At 42.7% G+C, this 23,883-nt stretch overlaps 2 protein-coding genes and 1 non-coding gene across 4 annotated transcripts in view; 2 read left to right on the top strand and 1 right to left on the bottom strand.

Moving 5' to 3' along the window:
• Positions 1 to 232: 232 nt before the first annotated feature.
• On the top strand, positions 233 to 3,124 carry LOC128874357 (la protein homolog). The gene is made up of 7 exons (XM_054119040.1): positions 233 to 770; positions 889 to 1,242; positions 1,336 to 1,478; positions 1,564 to 1,648; positions 1,749 to 2,000; positions 2,079 to 2,214; positions 2,422 to 3,124. Exons 1-7 carry the CDS (start codon positions 600 to 602, stop codon positions 2,505 to 2,507), a joined length of 1,227 nt encoding a protein of 408 aa, XP_053975015.1. The 5' UTR covers positions 233 to 599; the 3' UTR covers positions 2,508 to 3,124.
• LOC128874491 (small nucleolar RNA U6-53/MBII-28) lies at positions 2,274 to 2,355 on the top strand. The gene has a single exon (XR_008456654.1). It is a non-coding gene; the product is annotated as a small nucleolar RNA U6-53/MBII-28 (small nucleolar RNA).
• An 81-nt stretch (positions 3,125 to 3,205) lies between the features above and the next one.
• Positions 3,206 to 23,883, bottom strand: part of LOC128874037 (neuroligin-4, X-linked-like) — a 126,233-nt gene continuing 105,555 nt past the window's right edge. For both annotated transcript variants that reach the window (XM_054118281.1, XM_054118280.1), the window contains 8 exons: positions 18,304 to 18,601; positions 16,422 to 16,574; positions 15,623 to 15,823; positions 10,225 to 10,417; positions 9,363 to 9,807; positions 6,857 to 7,130; positions 6,628 to 6,774; positions 3,206 to 6,513 (listed from right to left, as the gene is read on the bottom strand). In XM_054118281.1, the coding sequence (XP_053974256.1) occupies positions 5,867 to 6,513; positions 6,628 to 6,774; positions 6,857 to 7,130; positions 9,363 to 9,807; positions 10,225 to 10,417; positions 15,623 to 15,823; positions 16,422 to 16,574; positions 18,304 to 18,601 (2,358 nt within the window). In that variant the 3' untranslated portion in view covers positions 3,206 to 5,866. The remainder of the gene's footprint in view (positions 6,514 to 6,627; positions 6,775 to 6,856; positions 7,131 to 9,362; positions 9,808 to 10,224; positions 10,418 to 15,622; positions 15,824 to 16,421; positions 16,575 to 18,303; positions 18,602 to 23,883) is intronic.

Here is a 23,883-nt window from a genome sequence, read left to right on the forward strand (position 1 = left end):
GGGAATTATTTTCACTACAAACTTGGGCATTTTGTTACCGATGGCGCTGATTATTATTTGGTTTAGAAAATATCTAATATAAAGAATATCTGAAATAGTACTGGGCCTAAAAACTACAGAATGTTATTTAGAACATTTATGCGGAAGGTTCTACATTTATAATACAAAACTTTGTTTTAAGTTTAATTATTCGACAAGATTACTGTAAAATACCCTAGTGTTCAGAACCAACGCCTTGATACATAGAATTTCATATCATTTGGTTTTCATTATTTCTTTTATTGTTATACAAATTCTCAGTTACGTTCTATTGTTAATTGTGTCTGATTTTTACGAAGGCTAGAGATAATAAAGCACGTACAACTGCGTTATGGAATCGTAACAAATTGTAAAATTGTCTTGCCTTCGATAACGTAATAGTTTTCATTTAGAGCATACTATATATTTCCGGTTTGATAGGAGCTACGGCACGTGTGCGTCATGCGGTTTTGAGTTCGATTATTTTTACTGAGTTTTGCCAAAGTGGTTTGCATTTAGGCTTTACGATAATCAAGTACGCGTAATTTTTTGGAATACACGTTGTGTGAAAAGTTAAGAAAATGGAAAATGGGCAAGAAGAGATTAAAACTGAGAGTGTGAGTAATGATGCCACCAATGAGGTTAAGAACGAGAAGCCGGTTTCTAAGGTCGAAGAAAATGATGCGAAAGAAACATCAGTATCCGAAGAGCCTTCTAGTGAGCTTCTAACAAAAATAAAGAATCAAATCGAGGTATTAGTTCATGATATAGTCTGTAACTATTTAATCTAAAATTGATTGGTTATACGTAAATCATTAAACATCAATATTATACTTATTGTTAGATTACTAAACATTTTGTTGTTTATAGTTTTACTTTGGTGATGTAAACATGCAAAGAGACAAATTTCTTATTCACCAAACAAAATTGGACGAAGGTTGGGTACCTATGTCTGTTATGTTAAAGTTTAAAATGTTGGCTTCTATGAGTCAGGATGTTGATGTTATTTTGAAAGCCTTGGAATCAAGTGAACTTATAGAAGTATCAGAGGACAAAAAGAAGATTCGTCGTTCCTTGAAACATCCTTTGCCAGACTATAACGTAGAATATAGGAAGGCACAAGAAGCCAGAACAGCTTACGTAAAGGGATTTCCTCTGAAGAATATGACTATGGAGAAGTTGAAAACTTTTTTCAATGCTTATGAGCCTTATGAAACTATCATTGCAAGTATCTTTGTTCTATTTAAAGCATGCAAGCAAGAAGGAGAATGACAAAAGAATATCCAGATTTTTATTAGATTTCTTTTTGTTCTATAGATGAGAAAGTATTCGGATAAAGACAAAAAATTACAGTTTAAAGGATCCATTTTTATACAATTTAAGACTCTGGATGATGCAAAAGCTTTTATGGATAGGGGGCCTATAAAGTACGAAGAGACTGAATTAATTAAAAAGTGGTCGTAAGTTGACAAAACTATATGATATTTTATAAAAATGATGTGTGATTTTATTCGATCTATTCTTATATAATTTTAATTTATATAGCTATGATTACACTATGGGAAAGTTAAAGGAGAAAGAAGATAGAAGGCAAAAGAGATCTGATATGAAAACAAAAAAAAATGACACAGTTAGTATAGAAAGATTCTTTGAATTTATTTATAGTAGTAGTAGTAGTAGTAGTAGCAGTAGTAGTTCAGTAAAGTATAAACATTTTGGATTTTTATAAGGTAAAAGAAAAAGATGATGAAGAGAGTGGAGCAGAGGATGATGGTGAAAAGACATCCCTACCGAAAGGTAGTGTTATTCATTTCTGCAATGTACCTGAAAAATGTACAAGGGAGGATATTAAGAACCGCGTAGGTGAATTGGATTCCAATATCGCGTTCGTCGAGTTTAAGATTGGCGACGAGGAAGGGTGGATTCGTTTTCAAGGGGAGAACGCTGCAAAGTCCGTCTTCGATAAAATGGAAGACGGCAAAGTGAGTCACTAAAATTTGCTTCTGTGTATTTTGAAGTCTCAATGTTGTTTTAACTTGTACATATTTTTATATTAATAGTTATTAATTTGTGACGAAGAAGTTACCTTCCGTGTTCTCGAGGGTGAAGAAGAAGAGACGTACCTCACAAAAGCAAAAGAAAAGATGGGTTCCATTAGGCAGAAGTACTCTAAACCAAAACGTCAAGGCAAAAGGGGTATGCTTGATTTAATGAAATATTTGTATATAATTTTTCTATATGTATTTTTCATATCGTTATAATGATGTTTTGCCATGCTAATACTGAGGGACCATCTGGGTCTCGCTGAGTTGAACTTTTACATATGTTCTGAATGTCACGTAATTAAGAATTTTCCTTATGGTTAAATTAAAATAAATATTTAATATGAAATTTATTTTGAAGGCCGCAATGGACAACGGGGTCAAAGGAAAAGGCGTGGCAGCGATAACGATGATGCTACTCCTGCTAAAAAAGTGGCTGTCGAATAATTCGACAAATATATTTAATTTTAAAAAGCCAAAACAATTCCATACTTACCCTTCTACTATGTATATTAATCATATTTTTATTAAGCGGACACTTGTGTATAGAACATACAGACGCATCCTTATTTACGACGATTCATTTTGCAACGATCCGCATGTATGACATTTTTCAATTTGACATTTCCGTATGTTTTTCGTTTTAATAGAATGAATGTTTTTAGGTTAGAATGTCTTTAAAATGTGTCCTGAGAACATAGGCGAGCGAGTAAAGAACGATTATTTTTATTTATTTAATTGTATTAATATTAACACTTTAACGGCCAAACTTGTACGCAGTAACGGTAACATCACACACATGTAGTGTGAGTGGCCGTTAAAGTATTAACGACGTTTAATTTAATGTAACTTTTGTGTAATTTAGAAGTAAAAACTGTACTTACCGCTTTGCGAAGATTCTCATTTGATGTCAGCGTCGCAGAATTGAACCTGTCGTAAGTTTGTGATACATTTGTAAAAGATAGATATTACACTTGAAGTAGATATCTACTTTAAATGCATATTTTTCTGTTATACTTGAGCAGTGTATTATTTAAAAAATGAAATAAATAACACTGTTTATATTTGCAAGCCGTACATCATTTTCGAACCCCTACATAATTTACGATACCCAAGGTATGTTGTAAAAACTTGAAATTGAAATATATTTAGAAACCAGCATTTTATTGTTTTACAGTGAAATTTACAAAGTTAGTGGTTCATCTAATCTACTACTTAAATTTCACTGTTACGTGCTTGATATCCCGTTCATACAATTAACCAACAATCACAACGCACTGACAATTTAAATCATTCGCGGACAATACTCGATGAATTATCTTCATGTAACGGTGTATCGAAAATGACCGAAATTGATAGTACAATTACGCGACACCGTGCATATTATACTGCTATCTAAGTACAACGTTATGTCCTTAATAGTACGGATACGCTTTCGTTACTTCATGTGCCTCGGAGAATGCGTACAATTGATTAAATATATTAAAATATATTAAACAGGCGTTACTTTGTTTACATGGGCGATTGAAACGACGTGTCCGTTGAAGCTCATAATGTTTTTCCTACAAAGGAAAGTTCGTAAATTTCTTACTGGAACAGTATTGCATCGTAACCGTGAAAACAGTTGCAATTATATCGTGCATGAATATTTAACGAACATTAAACGATGCGATTTTGTCGAAATTCATTAGTATAAAATTATGTATTACATCGTCAAAACTTTACAAGTTAATGAAAGGAAGAAATAATATTTCAAATAAAAAATAAATTCCTCTTTAATGGTATCTATGTCGGTTTTTATAAGTTCAGATCTCTGTCGCACAATTTTCTTGAAAATTTGTTAACATTCGATTTGGAGCGTAGTGACGATCGATTCAGTTTGAAAAATTCTACAAAGATGATTGATAATCTCGTGAACGTGAGCGTAATCTCGCCTTAGATTACTTGGTCGAAGAGGAAATCGTGTAGGTATTAGTTTAAAGGAAGTCATTCCCCATTTTACGATTACATTTTGAGCACATATCGCGACCAGAGGCGTTCGACGTTTCCCGCAAGTGCTATGTAAGTTTTTTATTCCGAAATAGTGGCTAGCCATGTTTAAACTTTAAATATTCGATATCCGCACACTATTTTTAGTCATTTTAACCTTGAGCTTGCACAAAGCACCTGCGCAAATTTCTACGGAAACATTTTCGAGCTGGTCTTTTGGATTCTTATCGATATCGAGTGCGTAAATATGTATACGTTTTCTTTTTATTTTATTGGCGAACGATAATACAAAGACGATGAGAAGGTAACGCAAAATTAATGAAGTGGTTTAACATTTTTTTTTCTCAGTCGACAAGGTGATCGAATGGAAAATGGATTGATGACACGAAGAGATGATTATATGTACACATGTAGAGTAACAGTAACGTGTAAAATACTTTGTTTCAACGATTATCTATTAATAAGTACGTGAAAGAAAGTAAATTTGTAATAAAGGTGTAGGTTTTGCGATAGGAAGTATTCTACACGTTACCATAACTCAACTATTTCCATTTTATCTTACGAGTGTTTACACAAACGTTGTGTGAACGAGGTGTATATTGGTATACTTATGATACAACATTGTTTTTAATCGGTATTTTTCGCAAAGAAAAGACTTTTCAATAAAAAGACAAACAAATGGTTCTTATACATATAATTCTCGTGAACGTTTCTTCGTAAATAAATTTACTCCAGCGATTTTGGGCGACTCGTACACTTTGTTTACCAATTCTGGACAAATCAGGCGAGAGATCAAAGTGATCGTTATATACTTACAGAACACTAATAAAGTAGATTGTGAGGATTGTTATCATGTAAGTTTAGAAGTCACTTTCATAGCAACGCTTGGGTATAATTCTCGATTCTTTGCTACGATTCATGTAACGTAGACATTACCTAATTGATTATCTGTGCAAATTCGTGCACGACTTTCAATAGTTGAAATAGAAAAGACGCAAACAGAAGTAGGAATCTTTCACGAGTCTATCGACAGAGTCTATATACCAGAAGTTATCCTAATTGTGTGACCATTTATGCCTACTCGATCCTGGATGTCAGCTACGAGAAGAACACTTGAAAGAACACTGATTGTGTCGCGACGATAGGTCCGACGAGTGACAAGTTACAATGCTCACTCGCGAATCCTCATAATCTTTACATAGTTACAGTCAGTCAATTTCTTTAATTAGAAGTTAATTCCATCACGACACGACGATACTGACTTTTCATTCGTGAGAAAACTTTCGATACATGGCACCAACGATTACAACGTAGCAACGTATCAATTCTTAGAAAGTCAGTTTCGAGCCAAGGAGGAACACTTTCATTGTTCGGCGAGATGGCAGTTTTATTACACATCATAGTTTTTAATTATAGCAATTAGTTACTTTGTATAAGTGATTTAGATTAATTACCATCTGATTCATTCCACGGATTCACTTAGATACACAGGTGTCACTTTAAAACCTTTAGAAGAATAATCTTGAACGGTTCATTATCGTAGCCTAGCTTCTTCTACGTATATCGACAAACTAAAGTTTTCTTTTTGGTGACATACCAAAGTGTTCGATCTTTGCCCGTGCTCCAGACTCGATTCACACCTACTCGCAATGCAATCAAACATGTTTGCTATTTCAAGCGAGACGTTGTATTTCAAACAAGGATCCTCACTCTCGCTAGTCACTTTCTTAGAACTTGGATTCGGTAGTTGCGCCTTCAAAGTCCACAAAAGTCACTTTTTTAGCTTTCGCGTTGCCCTCTTGGGGCAACCCCTAATGCTATACAGATATCTCCTGTATCTGCACACGTTTCTTGATGGTTTTGGTACCAGCAATGGTGCTGAGCGAACTGGTTGTTCTCGTAGGTGGCTTCGGAGGTATCGGATCCTTGTGGATGGTATTGCTGGTCCCGTGGCCAGGTTTTAATTCGTTTCTAGGCTGCTCGTCCTCGTCCAGCGGTTGACATTGAGGCATTTGCTGGTGCTCTTGGATAGAGGGACTCCTCGCGAGGGTTGTGTAAGACGGTGGTGGTTCCTGGGATGGTCTCGGGTTTTCTGGTGCTTTTATGGAAGACCTGGTTGTCATTGGGAGGGATTCTTGTCCGTTGGGTGTGCAGTCCATGGCTGCTCTTTTCTTGTCGCGGTCTCTTTGATAGTAAATACCAGCGAATATCAACATATTGAGCACCAGGAGGATGCAACCCACACCCACGGTGATGGCCAGGGCTGTAGTAGTGCTGTAATAGCGTCGAGAGGCTAGTCTTTGCAACAATTCGGCGTCATCATCCGAGTCGTCCAGAATGGGAGTGATGTCCTCAGCGACAGCGTCATCGTTGGTAGATGTGCTGCACGCTGTTGTCGACGACGCGCTCGTTTTTGTCGTCCCCACTAGAGGCAGAGGCGTGTACCACTCGTCTCGAACAGGCCCTGAAACCAATCAACGATTCATCTCGTTAGTTAGCTAGATTATTTAAGATTTATACGGTTAGAGATTGAAAACGAAGCGATTACGCACGCTAGTGATAATAAAAGGTTATTTACCTGCATAGAAGTGGTCGCCCCTTTCGCGGAAGTGATGGTGTCGCATCGAGACGTCGTCGTCGCCTGGCCGATGGAGTTGCGGTATCAAGTTGAGCCAAACTGCCATCTTATGACCGCGATAATGGTTCTTCATCTTTGGCTTCATTGCTAAACACAATTGCGAATATGTAACGACCAATCTAAATTGAAATTAATGCGTAATAGTTGGAATAAAAAGTAAGTGTCGCACCAATGGTGAGGTACTTCTGAGTACTAGTTTCGTATTGTTCCCACGTGAGACCGTGATACTGCGTTTTCTCCTTGGGCATGCCATAATCCACAGACTCTATTTTGTGGGGCTCGTTTGGATTGCCGGTCTTGGCGAAATTCGTGAAGAACGTGAGGACTGCTTCGGCGACACTTTGATCCTTTTGAGTGTAATTCCGTGGAAAGAAATGTCCGCCGTCCACCAATGGCAGCCCGAAAATGTAGGGTATATCTTCGCCGCGGACGCTGCCCAGACGCTGCAACGATAACATTTCATCCCTTGTTTAAAATGACTGGATGAGGAGTCATTCACGGATAAACACGGTATAGCGGAGTAACAAGGAAATAGCAAAATTAAGTTGAACGCTACGTGTTTTCGCCTGGTAACGATTTACATCCGAAGGATGCTTACTCGAGAGAACAGACACGTCGGCGATTCGACGGGCCAGCTGCAGGAACACAGGAGGCAATTGTAATTGCAAAGTGCCGCGTATCGCGGAGACGTGCTCAATTTTGTTTGTGTTTCTCACCCCGTCGGGTCACGATGAAAATCCCGATAATTCGCAGCGTAAGCAAACGAATGTACCGATCGCGTTTCTCGGCTGTACACGTGATATCTTCGTGGATGGGCTACGAGTCGATATACGTGGAAGAAGCAACGCGGAATTAACATTTCCTCGAGGATTCACAGGTGAGTTTTGACGATTACTCATATCGCATACCCCTTGTCTTGACCAGGGGTGATCACTTATCCAACCACGGCCGCGTCTACTTCGCTTTCTCGACCAAATATCGTTACCCTTTTCAAGCAGTTTTAGTTGTATACAGCAGAGCTTGAAACTAATTTAGCAGGTCTGGGTGAGGTTTAAGTTAGGATTTAGTATTCAGAGTTTACGATCGCTTCTCCCATCTTCAACGACTGTCGAATACGCCATAAACCCAGGGGCTTTCAAAGGTCCAGGCCGAATCACAACCGAAAGTTAATAAGTTTCGTTCCGGGCTACGGTTAATAGCGATTTACTGCGTTTACTCGCCGCTGCGGCCGCCCTTCGTAAACCCAAAGCGAAATTTAATTAAATCGAGAGCGCGTCGGCCAGCGAAAGGCGAGACCGTTTAATAAGTTCTCGGGGTGTCGCAACCGAGACTCTTTGTAACTTCTGGCATTACTATAATCAACGCGTCCTCCGGTGAATTTAGAATCCCAGAGGGTGAAGTATCGGCCGTGAGTTAGGACCCCGTTAACGGCTGGAGAATAGAGGGAGGAGAGAAGGGCGGAGAAAAGAATGCAGGGGACGGAAATGGCAATTTGGAGCAAAGAATTAAGATGGTCTACGTTGAATGGAACGTTGGAAACGTAGAAGAAAGGAGCGATATTGAAAAAGATGACAAGTTGTAGCATTAGAAGCAAAACATCGATTGACTGTCGCGTAACGAGTTTATTGTACCCGAAAAGATCGTCTCGGTAAATAGATGTAAATTTATTGGCATAAGTAATAAACAGGTTTAAATTGATTACGAGGGTAATTATGCGGAGCTGTCCATTAAAATTCATAGGCAACGTTGTACGCGTGAAACAAAATCGTACGTGTTAATTGGAGTTAATCGATGGTGTCGCAAAATGCAAATTAAACACTTGAAATTATTCAAGCCATCGTTTAATCCTCTGCTACTACAAATTACTCCGCATGACTGTCAATTTCACCCCTATTTTTCGCGTTTATATGTTAAATACCGTTTACAAAGTACAATTCTCAGCCAATTTCCTCGTACCGGTTTTTACGAGTCATAAAGATCCGTGAAACACTTGGTCGGTTATCTTGCCATCCTCGAGAGGGCCATTATCGCGCGAAATCGACCAATCTCGGTGAAAAGTTCGCGGTAAATTACCGAGAAGACGATCCCCCGTTCAAAAAGCAGCCATCTCGCGTCGCGTCGTTTCGAGCGACAGAGGGGCGCGGAACTGCGGCTTAGTATGACGGAAACTTTCGAGATTCCGACGGCTAGGCAAGTTCGATGGATAACGTCGCGCGCTTAATTTACGCCCTCGTCGTCGGGGACCTACGCGATAATGCGAGCGTCGTCCACGAGGCACGGGAGGCGTTTGATTAAATCAGTAGCTTCATCGTGGAATCATGGGCAGCGGTTAAGCGGGGACACGGCTACAGGAGGGGGAGGGAGAGTCTCGAAACGAAGGGAAGAATCGATGGCGTGGAAACGGAAGATTGGAGTGCCAGCGAGCAATCTTCACCGAGGAAGAAACGAGAGAGCCGCGAGCTCGATTGCGTTCTTGCGATTGAATTAAGCCGAACCTGGAAGTGCTTTTGCCTTCGCTCTTGTTTAACTTTGCGTTCGCGCGGCCGAACAGGGAACTTTTTGATAGACGCGACGCTAGAATGTCTCCAATGGATGCTCGAAGACGTGGTTCGAGCGAGAACGGAGAATCGGAACCGAAACTCTTTCGAATCGAAAATGAATCGCGCTGTACCGACCTGCGGATAACCGCTCTCCTTGGTCTGATGGCTGAAATGATAGAAGTAGGTCTTGGCTCCTCTCCTGGCGTGATAGAAAGCGATTCTCATAAGCGGAGCCACGGTATGGCCGTCGCTCAGGGCCTCCATCGTCGAGTCCCTTATATTGATAGGATGAATGATGGACCTATCCCAGTCCGTGTACTCGTTCCTCACGGCAGAGAAGATCTCGTTCAAGTGGTAAACGTACGCGTTCCTGATGAACGTTCTCAAAACGCGGTTTCTATGGTCCTCCTCGAGGCCAACCTTGATATCGTTCGCGTTGAAGTCGAGATTAGACTCCGTGGTGGAGACACCCAGGATCAGGGGCACTTTGATGAACGTGTCGCTCGCCCTCTCCATATCCAGACCTGGATCTGGATTATTTTGGTCCACTGGTAAGCCGGGTCCTATTCGAGGCACGAACCTGGGGCATACAAATTTCATTCGTGGCCATGACAATTCGGTGTAACGCAACGTTGATCGTCAAAGCGACCACAGAACCTAACAATAACGACGCGTGTGTCCTACGTTAACTAGCCATCCGAAGTTTGCTTTGAACTTCGGATTGACTGCGATCCAGAATGATTTAATCGAAGGCTTGGATGGACTTTGCGTTGACAAAGCGGTAATCGTTTACGATTTGTTTGAATTTATCGTAGGCTATCTTCGAACGCAATGTTTATCTGGTTCATTTTCTCGCACTTGTTACGTGCCCAACACCCGCCCCATTCGTTACCTCGTAAAGGCAGAAATTTATGCGAACCGTTTACATAAGCACGAAGGCTAACGCGATAAAACGTTAGGGAGTTGAAAATAAGATTGCAAGGAATCGATATTTTACCGGATTTCCGGAAGTTTAACCGCCATCAGCTCCTCGAGAGGAACACCGCGTAGACAGTCAGCAATATCTTCGTCGTTTTCTGTGGAACATCCTGTTTGTTCCGCCACCTTCGAGCGAAGATCATTCGGATCGTGGACGGAGGCCCACGGACTTAACGCAGAACCACTCGACAACACCACGCGATGAAATAGACCTGGAACAAACCTTTATTTATTTACAACTCCTCCGTTTTCTTTTACGTTACCCCCGGCACATTTTAGTCACTTTTGGACTTTAACGTTTAAAAGGGTGGTTTTCGGGCCAAGTTTCGCGTCGTTGGCATTTTGTATCCGCCCTTAATTTCGCGAACCTGGTTCGCAAAGGGCGCAGCGCGGTGGATATTCAAACAAATGTACGCGACCGACTTTTAAGCATCGGTGCCTCCGCCTAGAAATGTTGCAACGTATTTAGATTAATCCCGCGCGATGCCAAAGAGGAATACGACGGCAATACGTGTTCGATGCAAACATTCGCCGCATCGTCGATGGTAAATATTTGCCTTTTACAGTTTCCTACGAAGCCGTCTACTATCGGAGTAATTTTTTGAAAGCGATATTTGCACGACAACGACTCTGTGAATCCTTGTTGATCACATTTTTAGATCCACTAGTCGTCCGTTTCGTTCGATGTTTGTGCTCTTCGCGGAGCCTCTCGATATTCGTTTGCATACGTCCTCCACTTTTGCGTATATCCTCGGACAGTGATTTCCTCGGGTCAGTGGATCTTCGAACGTACAGTTTCGGATATTAACAAAAAGACAAGGACTACGTTGCATAGTCAGCGAGAACCGATCAAAGCTTTACTTAATAAATGTGACCCGGTGATTCGAGTTGCAAAAGAATCAACATTTATTCCAAAGTACGCGAACTTGAACGATCGATCCGGCACGCCTTAATTAATTACCACCCCTCGATACCATGTCGGCGGAATCCCACTGCCGGTTTCTCCCGTCATAGAACGGTCGTTGACTTTGCTTCTCGGTCGCGATTCGTCTAGTTTGAAACGAAGAAGGGGAGGAAGACGAATTATCGCGGATCGCTGGTTTCGCTAAAACGGAACAAAACACGAGAAACGTTGCAAAACTACAGAGTCGGAGGACTCGAGGAAGCCATCAGCGGAATTGTATACTTTTCGTTAGCGAAGCTGGGAAAGATTAAAGGCAAACAGGAAATCGTGGCGTGCAACGATAATAAGGAAGCCTTCGCGGTACGCGTAAATAGCAACGGGGACTCGGAGGCTTCGGACAACAATAATATAATCTAATACAGTATACATCCTCTACGGAACGTATTCCGAGCGTGACTTATTCTACAATGAGTCACGAGACGATTCACCTCCGTGGCTTTTCTTGCGAAAGTAAATCAAAGTTCGAGAATGATGGCCCGATATCGGGAGCGACGATCCGATTTATCGCCTTTATTCGGAATATTACACCGCTGTCTAGACCATTTCGGAATCGCCTCCTATCTCTTCGCGGCTTCTACGAGCTTCCTGGAGCTTCTTATCGTTTCGTCAGCGCGATTAAACGTCGCATCCTGCATGCAAATTGCTTCGTTCGTCCCGTGAAAATTTTACGACGGGCCATCGGGAATGTCGAGCCATCGTTACGCCTTAGAAATGTAGATTCGGAAAGTTTCGGTCGCGGTAACGTCGCGCGTGAAATACAAATTATGGACTCTGCGCGATCACGTCGTTCTCTGCTATGAATCTCGGAGATGGCGACGAATCTCGAGTCGATTTGGGACTTTCAGCGAGCGTATTGCCTCCGCCGCGCCGCGCCGTGACTGGCGATCTGTTCAATTGTAGATTCTCCCACTTATTCTCGTCGTTGTCGCGGAGATTCAGCGAAATATGTATCTTTTCCTTGAATTCGAGCTATTAATGGAATCCGAGAAGAGCTCGAGTGCCGAGAAAATTGCTTTTTATACGGTGAAATTTGATAGTACAGGTCGGTCGACTGGAAACACACCATCTATTCTAAATAATCGAATGAAGCGACGCTTATAAAAGTTTATAAAAGTTGGCTCGAAGAAGATCACGATACGACGCTAATGCACTCGTTATGGGCAAAGTCATAGAAGAAATTTGAATTCGTTTGATTCGTCTAAAAAATTGTTAACGTGATAATACGGCGAATATTCGTTTCGGTGGAAAATATCGTTCTCGCGATAAAAGTTTTTCAGTCCGATGTTACTGCATTTCTGTTTCTGACTTTGCGCGGATTAATACACACCGACGTACGTACGTACGTACCGTTATTATTCGTCATGTTTCACGAAAAAAGGAGTAACTTTTTCTTTAACCGTCAGAATATTCATGAAATATTTTACTCGGCGATTTGATACGTGGTTTTGAATTTGTCGCACACAACGTTTCCAGGCGAATTAATTTCACGGTTAAAACGTCCTACCTCGTTAAAGAAATTTTATGTTTGTTTGTTTGAACCATTTGGAGCATTTGGAGCATTTGGAGCTGGTGCGGTATCCTATTTGAAATAATAATCCGCATATTCATGTAGAATACCGTTGTTGTCTTTCTTCGTGTGTTTATCGCTAGGATATTTAACAAGTTTAAAAATGTTTGCGAATGTATCATTTACGAAGTATAACGCATACATTGAGGTTTTATCAACGTCATATTTTCTTCGAAAGAATAATATATTTTCGTTACGAATCCGTGTTAAAATCGATAATAACCGTTTCGTTTTCATTGCAAGATTTAATCATCGCGTGAGATAAAACGGGGCACGTGCAACGGACAGGACGCGCAAGAACTATCGATCTCTCGAACTTAATTCGAGAGCCAAAACAAACTCTTGCCATCGGTTCTTCGAAGATCGCTTCATCGTCCGTGATGAAATAGGATTACGCGTCTCGGGAGCCATCCGCGACTCGTCCTTTTTCCTCGGCATTTTCGTTTTGCAGCCGTCAGCCACCACCCCCGAGCTGTTTCTCGGCTATCAGAAACGCCGCGCTCGACCGATTGGCTTAGCGAGTAATCAGGAAAGCAGTCGAGCGTGATTCCATGGCAATCGACTGATTCGATGCGCGTCAGGCGCATCGGTTTCTACGGTGATTTCTTTTAAACCGTCTACCTCGTCCCTCGCACCTCGTCGAAACAGCGGAAAACAACGTAGATAACGTCGTTCTTACACTCGAGATACCGAATTGTCTGAAATTTAAACGACGGGAGCTCTGGAGAAGCTTCATAAACCTCTGTATCGGTTGAAATCTGTCCGAGACGCGATAATAAAGCCGAGTGGCGTGGACGTAGGAAAGGAAAGCTTCTCGATTCGGTGTTCGCGGTGACGAGACGGGAGGGAAGACAAGAGGAGAATGTATTTCGCTTCGAGTTTGCTAAATGGATTTGTCGGTAAGGCTATCGACGTTTCTGTTTGCAGTGTCTCTAGCCATTTCGAAACTGTTACATTAAAAGAAATTGAGTTCCCGGATCGATCCACAGACCTTTTATCGTTGCTTTCTTACAGAGTGCGTGCTGTTGCCTTTCTTCGTCGCGTACACTAAATCACACGTACAAAAGGAGAAAGTTTCGTAGCAAGCGTTAGAGCAGGGCTAAAGAAAAGTCTCTCCGAAGTGGAGAGTCGGTGCAAGCGCTCGCGGTAGTCCGAACGGGATCCGTTCTGCAGCTTGGGCATTTTCCGGTCGGACCGGAAACGCTACAAACGGTTTACATCTGGAAAGGTCCTCTTCGTCCCGCGGCCGAGGCGCTGTCTCCGTTTTTGGTGCGGGCGCAGGAAGCGGTGTTGAAACGGCTCCTCTTCTTCGAGGTTGCGGCTTTTACCGCTCGCCTCTTCGCCTCTTTTTGATCCCGATACCGCGAACGCTGGACGACCAACTTCCGGGGAATGAGAGGGAACGAGGCCTTTCCGATCCGTCCGTGGTAAGCGCTGCTAGAATGCACTCGAGTGGGGCCGAAGAGCGCGGAGGAAGTTGATGCTCCGACCGGACAACTTTTCCTCCGGTTTCTTCTCTTTTTGCACTCTCAACCGCTGGCATACGTCTGTTCGGCTACGTATCCCAACGAATTCGTCGGAACTTTGGGGAAATTACCTCGTTCCTTCGCATCGGAAGACTACGTTTCGCCTTCTGGTCCCTTTGGTCCATTTGTGTTCCCCGGGGTTACAGCTATCGTGCCTTGAGGCTACGATTTACACTCCAAGTTAGAGAATACGCGGGCTTAGGCCAATTCTAGTCTTTTCAAACATTTTGTGCGATATTCGCGTTGAATTATGCCTCTCTCGAAGTAGCTAAATAATTTTCATCGTTACCGGATCCTATAGGAAATGCACCGTTGAACAAACCGTCGCTAGGTATCGGTTTTGTTGAATTCCCGTGGACATTGTCCCGAAGTATCAACGGTTCGGTAACCATTTTCAATGTATGCCTTGCAGGGTTCTGTTTACGCAAATTCCCGTATTTACATGTTTACGGTACCGCGATATTAATTCGAAATTCGATAGTCTTCGCTTCGTTAGAGCGGAGCGACAACAAAAATACATCGAACAGAGATGAGCAGCAACGCATGCGTGTAATAAATTGACCCTAATTATTCGTTGATTGCCCTGGCTAATTCCGTGTCTCACGGGCTGGTACGCGTCTTTGTACTGGAATGATATTTGTATGTTGTGCTGAAATCGAAGAATAATGTTATCGAATTGCGAGCTTGGCGACTTGGTTGAAAATAAAACGGCAAGAAATTGAGCGACGACAGAGTATTTACGCAACGTGGAGCGTCGCGTTTCGTGAATATTTTTTCTCGATAATACTCGCGCAGCAGGCATTGTTAGCCGAGCGTACAACACCATCTCCGTTTGTGGGTGGAGTTTTGGGGCGAATCGGCCACAGCAACGGAACGAAGGGTCCAATCCGGGCTGGTACGTACGATGCCAATAAAAAATACATTTTCGGTTCTCCAGGAACAAAACGAAGCCACGCAATTTGTCACCATCGCACGAGAGATCGATACGCGCAATTTTTACCCCTCTCGTTCTCTTTTTTATTCGCGAGATGTTCCGTTATCCCGATTGTCGGTTCCCGCTGGTTTCGCAAGGCTAATCTCTCACCGATTAATCTATCGAGTGTCGCGCCTGCTATATCCCCTAATCATAACCGACACCGATATTTCTACTCTATTCGGCATCGATTTTCATTCTGTGCTCCGCTTGTTATTGCATGGTCCTTCGTCATCGGCTGAATCGAATCCTAAGCGGTATGTACAACTTTAATCGTTCCTCTCGGATCCCCGATTCGTCGGATTTATATCGGTAACTCGGTTACATCGTAGACTGCGAACTTTCAGCTTTTGAAAACAAGATTCTCTATCTCTAGTAGCCACTCACCTTTGCCATAAGGGGTTAGGAGCAGAAAATTCACCAAGGCTGCGCCAGTATCGTGGCCCATTAACGTGATCTTGGTTGGATCGCCACCGAAAGCGGCGATGTTTTCGCGTACCCAACGCAACCCCATGGCGATGTCCTTTAAGGCCAAATTTCCGCCGGATCCTGGCGTCCTGTCCGGGTACGGATGGGTTCTCAGGAAACCTGGAACGTCGCCAAGGCATCGGTGAGCCGACGCATTCCACAACAAACGGGACACGATAAATATTTTGCCCGTCGCTATTATCCTATCGAATCCTGCCCGCGACCTCGATCTCCGTTCTGCCCTACCCTGTTGTTTTCGTTTACCGTCCTCTGACCGACGCGATACCAGGAACACGCGGCGAGCATCGAGCCCCGTTAGTATTTATATCACAAATGAAATCTAGTTTTTATCGAGGCCCGTTTCGCGATACAGTTGTTTACGTATCGGATATTCGAGGGCCGTTCGATTGCAGGAAACTGCAGGGGCACGGTGTATCGGTTATTTCTACGTTACAGCTACTATAATTGAATACGGTTAGCGAACCGTCAAATATTAATCTCCGTACGGATTCGTGCACGCGTCGGCCAGATATAATTATTGCGTAACAACGACGGTGACGGTCTGGGTTTCCGTTATATATTATTAGCGAGACACGGTTTAGTGGAAGAAATAAATAACGAATTATTTATTTGCTGTTCGAGTAATTTCCTGCTTAGTCACATTTTTTTTAGTTGATCCGTAGTCGATCGAACTTTCGTTTTGTAAAATAGTACATACCCAAGATTCCTAGGCGATAGTTGAGCGTGATCACTATAACGTGGCCAGCACTGGCTAAGACGGTACCGTCGTAGATGTTTCCTGTTCCCCATTCGAAGCTTTCACCGTGAACGTAGACCATTACCGCGTAGGGAGCTTCGGGACCGCGAGATCCTATAAAAGTTGACGAGTTTTGCCACTACGTTGAATTTGATATAAATTATAAAACCAACGATAAGAATCGCGCAGTTGCCGGTTGTTAAATTTTTCTGGTAACGTCGATAGAAGGGCTGTCGTCAGACAAGAAAGTAGAACCAGTCAGTGCTTGGCCAGAGCGTACCAGTCACTCATTCGTATTTTGATTAGCTGTTCCGACACGAGCTACGGCGAGATATCTCTTCCAATTAGACTTGACAGAGTGCCGGAGAAGGATATCCGAAGCTCGTCACGAGAAACGTGACGGGCAAGATTACCACCGAGGGATTCAATTGTCTAGATTAAAATACATCCAGGACCGAGAAATTTCGGCCCAGAAATAGTAGGGTCAGGGAAATTAATTTCGTCTGGCAACGCGTTGTCGTTCTCGCAGATCGCATATTCCTCGCAGGATATTGCTTGGCCTCGTTTCTTCGTCTCCTTTCTTTATTAGACAATATGTGAAAATATTGCCGCAAATAATTCTCCTCGGAAGAAGAACACTCCCGTCAAGTTATTTCAAATTTATTCCAAATATCGACACGAGGATCGAAAGGGTAAAAATTCGAGATAGGAGCGACTACATTTCACACGCGTCATTTTTAACTTAAACGGGATAATAACGTAATTAATGGTGCTCGTAATGCGATGGTTTCGTATCTTACTAAAAAACGAGCGGAATCGTGCAATTATCGGCAGAGATTTTCTGGCCAATTGGTCGTCCGCGTTCTGCAGTTTAGCTCGTCGCCGTAATATCTCTCCGAAGTATCATTAATCGTGCTTCTATCGCGGCTAAATATCGCTCTTTAATCGCCGGCTAAGCGGAAACGAGCGTGGGCCGATTAGCACGCGACGTCGCTTTTATTGGTTTCGCTGAAAATTGAATTTCTCTATCGCGTAACAATCCGTTCGACCGATTTAATTCGTAGGGAGTCGCGCGTTTGTCGTTCCTGTCGCTGAAAGCGCCGAATAATAACACGGAAGCCTGGGACTGATTCTTTTTGAGATTTCACAGAACTCGAATGAAAGGTAATGACTCTACCGCAGTTTTGATTTAAATATCGCAGTAAAAATTGCAATTTCTGTTGAAATCGTTTTTTAATATTTGTGAAAGGCGCGCAATCCTCAAAACGAGTTCGCTACAGATTTTTGAAAAAGGGTGGCAGAAAGTATTTAATTTTTGATACACTGCTTGCACCGATGCGCATTCCGCTAGTTAGCATGAACTTTTTGATGGCTATCGGATGAAGCTCGAAAATCCAAACTCAACGTTCGTCGAATGATATACGAGCCCTGCTTTTACTTCGACGATAATACCCGACATAAAGGTACTAATTACTTCGGGAGTAATTACTTCAGGAAGTAAGTTGCTTCGTAACACCATACTGTTCCATGAACAGATGATAGATACCGGCTCAAAATTTCCAGTTCGCGCGTTATTAACGCGTGCTATCTAATTACGGGTATTATACGCGGTCTTTTTTGCAAAGTATGCGAGAGAAACTTCCCAGTTTAATTAGAGTTAACACATTTTTCTTTCTCGCGAATGCAACTCGCGTTGCGTCGATTAATGTACGATAATTTGATGGGAGTAATTCTTTTCGCTGGTCATCCTCGGAGGTAGACATTAATAGGGTAACAGTGGACGTATGCATCCTTGTTAATTTTAAAACGCAGGTTTTAGTGTATCGATTGTTGTCGCACTTACCGCTTCCAGGTACGTACATGTTGAGAAAGAGGCAGTCCTCGCTCTGATTTGTCAGCAGCATCTGCAGTCGTTTCAGTTGTTTATACCTGTCCTCGGTCATTTGCAACAGAGCAGTCACGTTATTGGTAACGTCCGGAAAGTGCTGGGGGCAAACAGCGCCGAAGGATTCAGCTATTTTGATACCGTTCCAAGGTATCGGCGAGATCGGTGGTCGAAATCGTAAATCCCCTACGGGTGGTGCAGCGTACGGTATGCCACGAAACACTTCGACCGGTTCCAATTGTCTATTGTTCAACTCCTGCAACAGGAAATCAAGTTACATCGTTAATAGCGAAACAATTTAACCTATCAGAAAAATGTACGATCTCGCACAGTCCATTTCGAAGCTACGTATGCAATCTATACGTGCGAATATAATTCAAAAATTCTACATTTGCCAATGAAACTCGAAAACACGATCTCACCGTATCCTGTTATTTTCATTTCAGGGCCGACTGACTCGTAAAATACGTAAGAGAGTAGCGCAGAGTATCTTGCGCTAATTAATTTCGCAAGGTGATTCAGTGGAAATGTCGCGTCGCGTTTGCGAATTTACGTCGGATGAGGTTACCTCGATGAATTTCGGACGGCTAATAACGGCAAAAGTGGCTAGTTACTTGAATCGATGTGCATCCTCCTAATAGGGAGATCTCTGACAGTAATATCTCTTCTGGCAACATTGAGTTAGACGTAAATCCCGTATTTTATGTACATAAACGCAGCCGCGATGCCCGTGTTGCTGCTAACTAATTACCTAATTACCGTCTGCGCTTCGACTATCTCTGGTTTACGAGAGCTCACTGAAATGCAATAATTCAGACATGTTCCGATACTGCCGCGCAACTAAATAATATACACGTACATTTCGCGATTCCGTTTGTAAAATATACATTACGTATGCGCAACGTTATAATAAATTTTCATTTTTCTACGTCTCAATTGCGAGCTAGCGCCCACTTCCGTGGCGAAACTCTGTAATTGCTTTCGTTAGACGTAATTGTACAGAAAAAAAGGTTACCATTCGCCAGCTTTCTTGGAAGCAATTATGCCAGAAGAGCTAATAAATCTCGTTTGGTACGCGTCGACGTTAATTGCACCTTCGGGTGCCGCGAGAAAAAGATCGAGCCTCCTCCTCCTAAACCTCCCCATTGAGAATGACGATGGAGCCGCATCGACTTCAAAATCACGAATTCCCATTAACGAGAGAACCTGTGACGTTACCGGAGGAATAATAAAGAGGGCAGCAGAGGACTGGAAAGATGTGAAAAAATGTTTGCCTCCTGGCCTTATTCCTACACCAGAACGCTCTATAATTATGGCACCCACTCTATGGAAACTGAAAGAATTTTTCATTTTAAAATTCTTCCGTTTTTCCGACGATTTATAACGTTCCAAATGATTCGAGTTTGAGTATTTAATTAGGGATATTTGTACAAAGGTTATTTAAACATGAAAATATAGAAAGGAGTACAGCGCGTTTAGAACGGGTGTGCCATCCGGACGTCAGCAAGCGACGTACGCACAGAAACATTTTTTAATCAACTTAAATGACGGAAGAGCGGCTGGAGTTCATCGAGAATTTCCGGAACAGGGATCGTCAAATATTGGATACAAATCTCGTAAAAATAACGCTTGAACATGATTTTGCATTAATATCAAAATCCCCGGTACAATATTTCTATAGAAAAAAAAAGGTGTGTTTGCGAAAAATGTCATTGGAAAACTAGCGAGAGAGCGGGAGCAAAAGAGAAACAAAGAAATGGGAGAAATATTAAAAAATTTCTTTCCCTGGCGGATTCAAGCTCGTTCGCGTGCGTGTTTGCCGAGTGCGTTAAAAATTAACGAGTTTCGTCTGGTCGTCAGTGCTCGTTCGTGAAAATACCTATGAAGCAACGGTGTTGACGCGTTATTTATCCTCGTGAGACCGCCGATTTCCCACGTGTCGCCGCGATTGATTTCTGATACGATGCGACAGCCCGTGCTGGCTCGCACAATTATCGCCTTTTTTCATTTTCCACCTCGGTTTCGCTCTCTTCTTCCATTTCTGAGCAACATTTTTACCGAAGAATGCAACGATTTACCTGCGATAAAAATGCTATTAAATTTTATATCCATTTTAAACCAGAAACAGGTGAATCAAGAATTTGAATCAATTTGCATATTTGAATCGTTAAAATACGGAGACAAGTGCAGTTTTGTCAGTGAAGTGGGATGGAGAGAGGGAGACGGAGAATCAGTAGTAGCAGATTACTTTTGGTCAGGTACGCCGAGGACTTTCTCGGACGGGAGATAAACGAAATCATTCTTCGATGGCCCAAACGAGAATTTTATATAAAAATTCTTCTAAAAATACGAAACAGTCGATCGATCAAAGTATGCCAATTTGAAAAAAAAAAAAAAAGGCACGCGAGCGAACCGCAGAAGCATTAAAATAATTTGTTTAAATACGTCCTCTAACGCGAGCTCGCAGTTTCGAGAACGGCGCGGCGGTTCGCAAATATTTGCAATGGTCCCGACAAAATATTTCACTGAAAAAATGCTGGCAGCTAGCATTAACGCAGCAAAAAGGCGAGCACCGTGCTGCGACTCGGGCTGCATAATGCATTTATCGACGCGTGAACGCTCGACTGGCCGTGCTTAAGAATTAAAGAGCAGATCTAGGCCATGGCAATAAATAGATCGACTAGAAAATCCTTGATGCTGGTACTCCGTTTATGGAGGAAACGAGCTGCATTCTACAACGCCGGTTCACGCGAGCAATTTTCCGCTAATGCTTCCGTGAAATAAGGATCGTACGCACACCATACCGTGAAATTACACTGTTCTTCGAAAATGTTTCAGACGTTTCATCCGCTCGCAAATTCGGGTTTCGAACGAACCACCAAAATTTGCAAACTGGCTTCTCGATCTTGAGGTTTCAAAGTCGTTTGATATTTCGAGGCTTGGCTGTTAAATAACGTTTTCACGATAAATTTATTTGATAAAGAAAAGAACGCAATGTTTTTTAGTAGCAGAGGTAGCATCAAACGCAAGCTTCGGTGTTTCGATATACGTATCGTACGGCATGCACGGTTGTCGGGCATATAATTCTTTCGCGAGGAGCGCCTGAAAGAACGAACTGCTCCGGATTCCTATTCCGTGCCGCCATTATTCGGCCAACAATGCCGATTTGTCGCCGGAGCCGCGATAAAAACGTACACACGAGGTGGCACCGCATCTCCCATCGCGAAAGAACACCTCGAATCGTCGCGCGTTTGAAAATTCACGGACATTTTCATTTCCGGCCGCGTTTATTGGCCGTAAAATCTCCAACTGGCGGCACCTGCCGACCGATTCACCGTGTCGCGTACAATTGTCATGTAAACTGCTAAACATTTTACTACGCTGGCCATTGTTGGCCGTGCCTCGGTAACGCGTGATCGGCAGAGTGTATAGAATGTTCATCGTTCGAGGCCCGCGTAATGTCATCGTTTCCTAATTATGGCAGCGTTACCGACCTCGCTATTATTATTGCCAGATTGCTACGAAGAGCGCATACACGGGGGATGTTTGAGCGCAGGACCAACGTAACCGTAATTATCCTGTGATCGAGATAACGCGATCGCGAGATGAAAGAACCCAGTTAGGCTAGAGTTATGGAAAAATTTGCCCCTGGCTATGAGCTTTCCAGCTACCGGCTATCGTACGGTTTCCAACGATTATGCTTCGATGGTTATACCCTACAAGCTGCTGATAAACTAAAACACGTTTAACGAACCTCTTCCGGTTCTGACGGTAGAACCATCTAAGGTAGGCTTTGTAGTCAAAAGAAAAAGCTTCTACGCGCATAAAGACATCAAAAATGGACACACTAAAATTTAATGAATTTTGCTGTAGACGTATGTCGATGCGATACGTGTCAGTATGTATTACATCCATATGGTATTGTATTAATATTTAATATCGCAGTGCGTAATGAAATTTGCAAAACGCGCGAGTGTTTCGCAAACCGATTTTTTCGACGAGCAAGTTTCGCGCGAAATAATCTCGTTTTACAATTTTTTGTCACTTTTTCACGTAGAATTAAAATTTATTAAAACCTCGCTTCAATAAAACGTCTGATTCCAAGCAGATGTAATACTTTTGTTAAGAAGTTATAATCTAATTAAACAATACGTTTTTACATATTCCGTCGTCGAGCCAGGTATTAAGAACTTGGTTATTACATTTTTCACCTCTCCGGTCAGCATGAAAGAGAAGATGTGAGCCACACGATACGTGAGGAGACTACGTAACACGGGAGTCATTATAATCCCTTTCAGAGCGCCAATTCTGGCCCGAAAATCAGTCGCGTACAGACGTGATCGTAATTCTCATTATCGCCAGGACACGGAGAACTTTTAGCTCCGTGGGAGAGAAGCGAAGCGTTCGAGCTTCGGAAAAAATTGCTCGACCCGTCCTCCGCCATACAATAAATTGGAGAGAAGAGAAGGAAGTATTTAAACGAGGGTCGCAGAGACGGAGGAAAAACCTAACGAGTTTGTTCCCGTAGCTGTCAACGAACGACTGCTGGATCGAAGCTTCGAAGCTGCAACAGACAAATGTGCAAAGTTGCTAAACGAAAGAAACGTCGACGCTTCTCTACAGGGAAACCACCATTTTCCGTTGGTAATTTACTCGAGTTTCGAAACTGAATATTCGAACAATAAACGAAGAAGTAAAATAATATTTGCATCAGTTATTTAATCGAAGACATCAAATCGAATTCGTCTAGTCATCGATCCCTCGAACTTTGAACACGACGAGCTTACCCCACGGACTCGAAACCGCGGTAGCATAGGTGAACTTTTCAACTCTCGAATTGCGCGAGCTCGTACGCAACTTCGTAGAAATTTGGAAATGTTTCCAAGTCCAACACGAAATTCACAGCATCGCGCGCGAGAACTTGCTGCGATTCAACGTAATCGTCCGTTAATTCGCGCTGCCGTTTTTCCTAACGATGACAATCACAACGGAGTTGGAACAGATGCGCGAAACAAGCTCACCGACGAACGCGTTAACAACTGGGAGAGAATGAACTGCGTTTGTGTTTACGTATTGTGTTTACGTATTGTGGTATGTACAGGGCGTAAAAAAAATGAGTTTTTCAGATTCTCACAGACGTATCGTTGGGGTGTTATATTTATCGGTACCGTACTTGCTTGTTGAAAATCTTTAAAGCAAACTCAACCGATCGACTCGTATGGAATTGAACCGTGACTGTCGCGAATGGTATTTTATTTTCCTATCTTTTTGTTCATCCCGTATACAATCTTTGTTTGCGCATCGGTGTGAGCGTCGAGCGACGTAGCGAAACGATTGACACAACAACGTTCTCCTCTGTGGAACCGTATATAGCAGTCGATCGCGCGAAATGGACCGAACCGAGGCGAACGAGAAACGACCGGCACGAGTTGCGGCGCGTTACGACGTAATGTAAAGGCCACCGGACGTCCCAGGCGAAAAACTTTTCTCGTTATCCATCCATCCGTCTAGGGTAGGGGACCAGCAAGGCTAAAAACG

This window comes from Hylaeus volcanicus, chromosome 3 (genome assembly GCF_026283585.1).
Source record: "Hylaeus volcanicus isolate JK05 chromosome 3, UHH_iyHylVolc1.0_haploid, whole genome shotgun sequence".
Taxonomy (NCBI): domain Eukaryota; kingdom Metazoa; phylum Arthropoda; class Insecta; order Hymenoptera; family Colletidae; genus Hylaeus; species Hylaeus volcanicus.

What these genes read in the sequence shown, in the direction of transcription:
- LOC128874357 (XM_054119040.1), top strand. Translation starts at nt 600, where the DNA reads ATGGAAAATGGGCAAGAAGAGATTAAAACTGAGAGTGTGAGTAATGAT. An exon ending in AAACAAAAAAAAATGACACA is followed by an intron (nt 1,649 to 1,748) that starts GTTAGTATAGAA and finishes GATTTTTATAAG; the next exon opens with GTAAAAGAAAAAGATGATGA. An exon ending in AAAACGTCAAGGCAAAAGGG is followed by an intron (nt 2,215 to 2,421) that starts GTATGCTTGATT and finishes TTTATTTTGAAG; the next exon opens with GCCGCAATGGACAACGGGGT.